The sequence below is a fragment of the Catharus ustulatus genome, chromosome Z (assembly GCF_009819885.2).
Source record: "Catharus ustulatus isolate bCatUst1 chromosome Z, bCatUst1.pri.v2, whole genome shotgun sequence".
NCBI classification, from domain to species: domain Eukaryota; kingdom Metazoa; phylum Chordata; class Aves; order Passeriformes; family Turdidae; genus Catharus; species Catharus ustulatus.
In genome coordinates, this window is record NC_046262.2 from 38,916,932 (window position 1) to 38,926,779 (window position 9,848).

At 46.7% G+C, this 9,848-nt stretch overlaps 1 protein-coding gene across 3 annotated transcripts in view; it reads right to left on the reverse strand.

Annotated features, from left to right (window-relative positions):
* GOLM1 (golgi membrane protein 1) overlaps nucleotides 1–9,336 on the reverse strand; it is a 42,189-nt gene extending 32,853 nt beyond the window's left edge. For all 3 annotated transcript variants that reach the window (XM_033085383.1, XM_033085382.1, XM_033085381.1), the window contains exons 1-2: nucleotides 9,259–9,336; nucleotides 399–567 (exon numbers count right to left, since the gene is read on the reverse strand). In XM_033085383.1, coding sequence (XP_032941274.1) covers nucleotides 399–527 — 129 coding nt within the window. In that variant the 5' untranslated portion in view covers nucleotides 528–567; nucleotides 9,259–9,336. The remainder of the gene's footprint in view (nucleotides 1–398; nucleotides 568–9,258) is intronic.
* Between the last annotated feature and the right edge of the window lie 512 nt (nucleotides 9,337–9,848).

Here is a 9,848-nt window from a genome sequence, read left to right on the forward strand (position 1 = left end):
TTTGTTATTGCTGAGCAGGGTTTGCAAAAGCCAAGGCGTTTTCTGCTTTGTGTGCTGCCACAATGGCAAGGAAGTTGGGGGTGCTTGGGTGGGGACAAAAAACAGAGGATGGCATTTGTCACATCTTTAATGTGAAACAGCACAAAACAGCTGAATGTTTTGTGAGAACAGAAGTAACAAGTTATCACACCTGCAGGTGTGTTCAAGTTTTGGATTCCTCTCATGTACAAAAACGCATTCCTCCCATCCCCCCACTACTGATAAGCAATGACTGCAAAATCTGTGAAAGTTCCTACAGGCTGAATTTCCTGACATGCCACATGGAGGAGAACAATCCTTCTTGTGAACTATATTTATTGCTTGCACAAGTACAAAGTGCAGAACAAAAGGAACGTTACCTGCAGATCCATGCTGCGAGAACTTGCAATCCAGTAGTTGAAACCCAAAACAATTATGCACGCTACAAGTGCAGTCACGAGGAGTGGTGGAGACTTCATCCCGCGACAGCTGTTTCCTAGTCCTACCATTTCAAGGAAAGAACAAATCTGAAGAACTCCAGCAAGTAACCTGCAATGTAAAAAGTGCACATTATACTGCATCTTCAACCACAGTTATTTTATACGCACAATAAAACTTTCTTTGCAATAATGCAACAGTTGTCAGCTGACAGGCTTACATCCAGCAAGGAATGTAAATGCATTAGTGTTGACCTGTCTAGGTATTTCCATCTGAAAGGCAAAGAAAGGTCATCACACTCTATTAGCTTGTACACAGAGCTTCACACGGTCTTGAGAGGGATGTCTTGAATACTCCTAACAATATCACGAAAATCTGCAACAAACAGAACCAGCCATCCTTTCATCATACACCTACCCGAAAATCTAGGTAGACAACACTGGGCTAGATGATAGATAGCTTTTTACCTAATTTACTCAGAAAATTAATTTAGTTTTGCTGTTTGAGGAGTAATTTGCACTTTGCTTTTGTCCTGGTTTGAAAGAGACAGGTGTGTGCTAGAAAAGAGCAGGGTCTTCCCTCAAAATGGAACTAGTAAATCCGTCCCTCTGAATTAGTATACAGTAAATTCACGAATACAAGCCGCACTGAGTATAAGCCGCATGTCTGGGTGTTGGCAAATATTTCGGTTTTTGTCCATAAATAAGCCGCACCTGAATATAAGCCGCTCTGTCGTTCGCAGTGAGGACCCGCATGCAACAAAGTTGCCAAATACTAACAGAACCGCAGCATGGCAGGGGGTTTACTGGCTGAGCTAAGGCTGTGCAGGCTCGGCCCGCTAGGGGCTGCTGACGGGGCCAGGTGGCCCAGCCCGGCGTTGCCACTTGGGGCTGGCCGCCGCCTCTGGGTTCGCTCGCCCCAGCCCCGCTCATGCTGCGGCGCCGGCCGGGCACGGAGAGAGCGCCCCGCTCACACCGCGGCGCTGGCCGGGCACGGAGCACCCCCTGCTCCCGCCACGGCGGCGGAGGGCGGGGGCAGAGCGCCCCCCCTGTCCTCCCCGGGCCGCGGCAATGACGGCGCAGGGCCCCAGTCGGCTCCCCGGGCCACGGCAATGACGGCGCGGGGCCCCCCCTGTCTCTCCCCTGGGCTGCGGCAGAGGAGGGAAGAAGAGAGCTCTCCCGCCTCTCTCCCCGCCCCCTGTGCTGCCTGCAGGGAGCCAGGGTAACACAGTAACACTGTAACAATCGCAGAATGCCGGTTTTTACGGGCAGGTGCTTGGCTCGGCACCCTGGCTGGCACGTTTGGGGTTGTAAATGTCAGAAAATTATTCACAGATTAGCCGCCCCCGACTATTAGCCGCACTTCCGGCTTTCCACCAAAATTTTTGTCAAATTGCTGCGGCTTGTATTCGTGAAATTACTGTATTTTGAAATTAAGGGACTCTCAGGCAAAGACACGGGGATAAGAATAACAGTTCTTTACTACTATATCTAACAAAATAGCAACAGCTATGAAATTAACTACAAACAGAGCAGTAACCCAGTCCCAGTCCTTTTTGGCTGCAGGCACCCTTCCCAGTGCTGCAGTTACCAGTGCTGGACAGGGGCAGATCCTGCATGACTGCAGAGACACTGGGGGCAATGGTGGTTGTGTCCCAGGTGGGAAAGGGATGGAGGACAGACTTTGCTCACAGCATCAATGTTAGTGCTCCAACAGGGTGCTTGGAGATAGAGGCTGAAGTGAGAAGGCATCCAATCAGGGCAGCAGTGCAGGGTTCAGCAACAGAACAGGCAGCTCCCTCCTGCCCTCTTGAGAGAAAACTCCCAAAAAAGCAGGGAGGCTGTCCCTCACTCCATCTCAAGGTCTCAAGGACCTAGCCATCCATGCCCCTTTGTTGTAATCCAATGCTCCATGTTTTTTCCCAAAATCCCTTTTAGTGATTTAATGGTATAACCCCTTTCCTTCCCCTTTCCCTTCTGGCCAGATCTGGTTGGCTAGAGTCCAAGTCCCCCCGCCCCCTCTCCCAGCTCTGAATATCCCCACGTACCCTGTATCCAGTCTCGTTTCTCCTGGAAACCCTACAGAATAAACCTTGGAATTTATTCCTAAGAGAAGACCCTCTTTTGGATCTTTTGCCCCGTTCATGCAGGAATCCGGGGTTTCTTCCTGGTACTGAGCTAGTCTGGGAGCAGGGGGAAGACCCTGGATATCCCTGCACCCCTTAGCATGTCAATGGGGAAAAATTCCACAGGCAGAGAGGAAAGGAAAAACCAACCCCCAACAACTTTCTAAAATTAGACAGTTTCAACTTATTCCATCTGACACTGCTATTCTAACTTCTTGTTCCCAAGATTATAAATAAATACGTAAAGTCGATTGAATCAAATTATTTAAATGAGAATCTAAAAACAACAATTAATATAAATATGAGCAGACACTCCATTGATTTCAATGCTGCATTGCATTAAGTGTTCTCCATCTTCATCCTCAGCTCCTTTGTCTGCTCATACAGAAAACAAATAATGAATTGGCAATACCAGGGATACCACTGGTTGTTATTGAGACTTGTGTTATTTCTGTGAAATAGGCCATCTTAAAAGACAGTCAGGTGCCAAGGGTATTTGCAATTCTCTTTGAAATAGACTATATTGATTTTATGATGTTGTAAAATCTGGTCTTAATAAGCCTAATGGCACCTAGCTTTATGAATCCTCAAACTCCACTGGGAATCTTGGCTGCAGGAAGATTGCTCCTTTGTAAACTGAGATTAAGTTTTTTCTTTCTGCACTCCTGCAGACAAAAGACAGCAAAAATAGGCACAGAAGACCAGGCAGACAGCAATTATATATGCATCACAAGACACTAGTTAAATCTAAAATGGGTAATAAATTGTAGAAGTTCTCAAGGTCCATGCTCTTAAGCAAAGCGACTTCTTCCCTACTGTTGCAATGCACAGGTGGCAACGTTTGAAAAGCTAATAAATTATAGCAACTCTCAAAGGAATTACAGTAATTTCACGAATACAAGCCGCAGCAATTTGACAAAAATTTTGGTGGAAACCCGGAAGTGCGGTTAATAGTCGGGGGCGGCTAATATGTGAATAATTTTCTGACATTTACAACCCCAGACATGCCAGCCAGGGTGCCGAGCCAAGCACCTGCCAGTAAAAGCCGGCATTCCGCGATTGTTACAGTGTTACTGTGTTGCCCTGGCTCCCTGCAGGCAGCACAGGGGGCGGGGAGAGAGCCGGGAGAGCTCTCTTCTTCCCTCCTCTGCCGCAGCCCAGGGGAGGATGGGTGGGGGGGCGCGCCGCCATTGCCGCGGCCCGGGGAGGACGGGGGGGGGGGGCGCCGCCATTGTCGCGGCTCCGGGAGCCGACGGGAGCCCCACGCAGCCATTGCCACGGCTCCGGGAGGAGGTGGGGTGCTTTGTCCGCGCCCGCCGCCGGCACCACGGGCGCGGGAAAGCTCCGTCGCCGCCGGCACCACGGGCGCGGGAAAGCTCCGTCCCCGCCCGCCGCCGCTGCCGTAGGAGCGGGGGAAGCTCCGTCCCTGCCTGCCACCGCGGGGCAGCGCCGACCCAGGGTGACCGAGCCCAGTGGCAGCGGCGGCCGGCCCCGAGCGGCAGCACCGGGCTGGGCCACCTGGCCCCGTCAGCAGCCCCTAGCGGGCCGAGCCTGCACAGCCTTAGCTCAGCCAGTAAACCCCGCCCTCCCGCGGTTCTGTTACTAATTGCACGTGGGTCCTCGCTGCGAACAACAGAGCGGCTTATATTCGGGTGCGGCTTATTTATGGACAAAAACCGAAATATTTGCCAACACCCAGAGATGCAGCTTGTACTCAGTGCAGCTTGTATTCGTGAATTTACTGTACATGTGAATATACACTGTAAACACAGGGAAAGAAAGTGATGCCAGCACTTCACAGATTTCAGAAATGTGGATTTTACAGTACATCCAGCACTTAAGTCCTTCAACAGTTCACCTATACCTCAGTGTCCACATTTTGTGCAAAATTCTCTCTTGCAGTCAAGATAGATTATATCTTCTCCTCTTTTCTCGGCAGGCAGTGCACAATACTGCCAGATTCACAAAGTTTTCAAATCTGTTTACTTGAAAAGTTTTTTAATTTGTACCTGAGGGTGGAACATACAGAGGATGTAAGAATAAAATGTAGCTTCCTGAAAATGCTGCCTCTTCCTAAACACACAGGCACCACAAAACACTCCAAAACACTATGCAAAAAAGTCCAACACCTGAGACTTGAGTTTCCTGCCTAAAGGAAACCTCAACTAAGGGAGATATGCAGCACAGCTCCCATGGACATCCACAGGGCCACATACAGATAGGGTCAACACTAAGAACCAAAGGCATGGAAAGGAAACATGCCTTTTTTTTCTAGTAAAGCAAAAAATTAAGATGTAGTAGATTAAAACAAATACAGAGGCATGCACAAACTTCCAGTAGAAAGTTATGAATTGCAGAAATACATACATCTTGCACAGACCATTTTCCCACTGTGTTGTCCCAGGAGGAACACCTGAGAGGTAAAGAGTCACCATGTCTTACACATGAGCCCTGAAAATCAAGAACCTCAGATCTCCAGAGTAGCAAAAATGAGAGCACAAAGGGCATGAATAGCCTTGCCATCTCAGCAAAGAACAAGAGAATTTATTTACTTTTGCATACCAAAATAAAATACTGTATTTCAAAAAAGGTCTGCCAGAACCGGTCATGAGGTCATCTGTATCCTGTTCTTAGCTGTAAGAGTATTAGTAGGTACACTCAACTCACGGAAAATCTACAAACATAGCACTGCAAGATGCAGTGACTCATTCCAAGTGTGACTTCAATAAAATAACCAGTGTTTACCTCATAGCTGTCATAAATAGAGAAAATGGTTCACATTATCAGCAGTAACAGTTTGCACTGTAATTTATCTACTACATCAATATATGGGACTAGCTAACTCAAATTTTCAGAGGTAAAGCAAATATATTGTTCAAAGTAAGAATGATCAGTTCACCATGCAGCTTAAAGCACAGGCACAAAGCCATGTAAAAAAATGCCAATGCATTTAGACAGTACACAAATCTGGCAGGATCAGTACCTTTTCTGTTATTTTCAGTTGTTAAAAACAAACACTAAAGCGTATTTTACTTCAACACACTGCTCTTTCTAGAAAAGCCAGTGTGGTTTGCCTTTAAATAATTTATATTAATTAGGAATATATTTTTCTACTGAACAGAAAGAAAAGCAAAAGAAAGAGGAAAGGTATGAAACACACAGAAGGATCTTCCATTTGCATACTGCAGATCCAAAACTTTATCTCAGTTCTCAGAATATACTGACATTCTTTCTCTCATCGGTTTAAAAAATAAAAACTGTTTAACTTTCTGCCACAGATAAATACACACATATTTTGAATGAGAGATAAGCAAATCAGCTCAATAAGCACATTTACATGAGAATCTGTTTGCATATGCTATCTTCCAGGAAACATCTGGTCTGGAACAGTTATTTGAGTTGAATTTAAAATAAGTTTTTGATTTTATGGGTAAGAAAGTAATTTTACTGAAGATGAAATTCAACAATGTCCATGGCAGATGTAAAAATAAAAACATTTGTAAAATTCCTGACTTCTGAACAGCAGATTTCATTCTTCTGTTTTGCCAACCTAGTGGTGCTTAATTGAGAGGGAGATGTTTTAGATTCTGACATATTCAAGCAAAGTAACATACAGCATACTTTTACTTCCCACAGTGAGCAATTCTTTCTTTCACTGTACTCAGCTGAAGTAGGCTATCTAGTATCCAGCAATCTCCCACTACAGATAAGCAACAACGTTGCCAACCAAGCCTCAACACACTAGGGGTAAAGAAAAAATGGTGCATTTCAGACTCCCAGAAGGAAAGCCAAGTCTCTCCGCTCACAGGGTTCAGTTCTCTGTACTTCCATAAGACCTGCCAAGCAGAAACCAGAAAAGACGAAAAATTCAACAGACACACAGAAGAAGAGCAAAAATGTTCCCTGCCTACCAACCACCTCCTCTACCACCCACTCACTGCATGGCACAAAGTCAATTTAAGACAGAGGAGCATCTAAGGACCAACCACTGCTGAAGTAGCCACTGAAAAGTGAAAGCATAGCTTTTTGGATGTCTGAGTACTTGCAACTCAGAGTAAGGACAAAACCTTAGTAAAACCCCTGTATAAAGCACAGCCACAACCAGAGATGAAAGATCTACCAAAAAAAAAGAGCTCCAGCAAGGACCTAACCACCTCGCATCAAAGGAGCCCCTCTGACAGACAGTGGTGCTATCCCCACCCATTACAGATTCTTTTCCAGCCTCTCAGTGAGCTTCTGGAAGAAATCACCTTTTTTTTTCAGATTTTGTCATTAAATTCCTATATCTGACTGCTTGAATTACAGCATACTGGACTAAGCAAGCAAGTTAATCAAAACTTCTTCCATTGATAAGTTAATTCGTTAATTAGTTATAAGACTAAAAGGTACTAGAACTTGAGTTTATTTTTAAAAAACAATTACATGAAATTGGAAAAATAAGTAATTCTTATGAATAAATCAGAGAGCAAACATTTGTATGTCTGGTCTTCAAAAAAATCAAAAGGTGACCAGTTTTTGCCTCGGTGAAAATGGAGTGCAGAAAAAATGAAAAATGAGTCACACCCTTACAATTTTCACTTTAAAATGGTTAATGCACAGTAGTGATTATCTTTGAAAGATAAATCTAGTTGGCTCTTACTCACAGCAGGATCTTACTTATAAGTACCACTGTTCACAGCCCCATGATGAGAACCAGCTATAGCCAGCAGCAACCTTTATGCTTTCAAAGTTGCACAGACTGTACACTGGGGTCAAGGAATTGCATACAGTCACAAAACAGACCAAACAGACCACACAGATTTCTTATCATCCTCTGCAGCAACACTGAGGGTGGTTTTATTTTAAATTTGTAAGTCAAAAGAGGTCAAACAAACATTTTTCCAATGGAGATTTAAAGTTTGTGCACTGAACTCAAGCCTACTGACGACAAACTTTCTATATGTCTTTCACAGGAATTTACAAACTGCAGGGGAAAAAAAGAAAAGAAAAAACACCCTGAAACTTTGGACAAATGTCATAAGAGTCACTGTCTACCCACATTATCAAGTTACACTTCTTACAGGAAGGGAAGGTATTTTCACCACAACACATTCAGTAACTTCACTCTCATCCTGCTCAGGAATAACCATTTAGTCAATTCAGGACCCAGGTCTTCCTTTTCTAATGCATTTTAAAACAGAAGTAACAGATCTGAAGACTATGAAAACCCTAAAAATACACTATCTACCCAAGGACACGGTCACTGTTAACACTTGTTCACTAATCTTATTTCAGCTCAAGAAGACTCTCTTCTTTCAAATGACTACTTTACAAGAAGCTAAAAACCAAGCACCCTCAATGCCCTTTATCTGATTAAAAATAATTCCCAAACAGGTATGTGGCAAAACAGAAGCTAGAGGTTTAAGGTAGGTACCTATCCCAACAACAGAAGTTGGCTAACCAACTAATAAACTTGATAAAGTGTTCTAGAATATGCGGACATGTTGCCTAGGTGTATTTTTAGACAATAGTATTACCACTGAAAATACTGCGTATGAAAACAAAATTAAATAAGCAAACTTTTACATCTGAACTTTCTCAATAGTTAGTCAGACTGCTCACTTATTTTTATGAATATATTCTGTTGCTGGTATTTTTCCCATATAACATGAACTACCTTGTTAAGTAGTAGGACACCTGCTTATCTCAAATGAAGATTACAAAACAGAGTACAGTAAGTTTAGATAGGTGATGAGAAACTCAGTGAATTGTTACCATTTCCCCACCACTGCAAAGCTACGCATATGGTTTGACATGTAAAACATGCAGACCTCCCACAAGGAGAAAAAAAATTCAACATTATAAATAGCTCTTTAAGAGCAAAGTGCTTTTAAGATGTAAGGCCACTCAAAAAAAAAGTAAATTCAAGAGCAACATTTCCTGAAAACCGGATCAGCTCTTCCTATCTTCATACTGACAAGGGAATCCAATGAAGTAACATCAGTCAAACCTCCTGAGTGCAGGCGATAAACACAGCGTCCACTGTGCACTCAACAGCCGAAACAAAATTTCTGAAGAGTGGGGCGTTAATACTTTCCCAAACAGGGCTGGGAAGGCCGCTGGAGGCACAAACTTCTGCAAAGCCATCAGTCCCTGAGCAGCCTCCGCAGCTCTGCCATGGGGAGGGAAAGCAGGGAGCAGCCTGCCGCAGGGCTGGAGGAGGAGGATGGTGACCAGCCTCAGGTCACTGCCCGGGCTGCGACACACCACGGAAGGGCACCTAGCCCAACCCTTCCTGGGAAGGGTAGCCGGGAGGTATCTCACACCTGCATTGATTTCTAACTATTATTTCTACTTCCACTGCCAATACTCAAAGACGTTTCCGGCTCAAGACCCTAAAGAGGGAAGGCTGGCTGGAAAAGCACGAAAATGCTACCAGTGTCCGGCAGGCGCGCCAGCTAATCCCTGGCAAACCGGCGCGGTGCCCCTCGAGCACGCCGGTGGCGAGCGGGAAGCGCCGCGGGACGGAGCCCGCGCGGGGCCGCCCCTCACGGCCGGGGCCGCCTCTCGTCCCCCACCGCCGCCGACCGAGCCGAGCCGAGCCGAGCCGAGCCGACCCCGGCGGGGCGCAGCCGGCAGAGCCGCGGCCCGGCCACCCTCTCGCCCCAGCACCCACGCGGCCCGCCCGGCGGCCTCACCTCGCCGCGCCGCCGGCTGCGCCCAGCCGAGTACAAGGGCGAGGGCCGGCGCGTCGCCTCCCGCCGCGCCCGTCGCCCGCGGCAGAGGAGAGCGGCGGCAGCAGGCGAGCAGGGCGGGGCGCGGGGAAGCTCCCGCTCCGCCCCGCCGGCCCCTCCCCACAGCCCCTCCCCGTCCCGCTGGCGCCTCCGGCCGAGAAGCGCCCCGGGCTGGGCAGAGCCGTGGGTTTGCGGGCAAGTGCGGGACAGGAGCTGCGGCAGCGCCGGCCGCCCTGGCGTGTGCCGCCCCGCAGCCTCCGGCCCAGCTCCGCACAGTCCTGCCTTCACCAGCGCTTCTGCTGAGTTCCACATTTCCTGTCTTGACCGCAGGCACTTCAGTTTCTGGAACGCGGCACGTAGGGGAAGCTGAGAGTCCGAAATCAGAGACGGATCGAAGAAGACTCAGGAAGGCTGTTTCAATACCTATTTTTGACAACCAAATAGATGACGCTGGTATTTTCTTCGTTTTAAAAGAAGAAAAGTTAGCCAGTCTGTTTATTCCATGGTTGTCATTAACTCAGCTGGGCACTTTCCACTATCTAGATGGAATCATA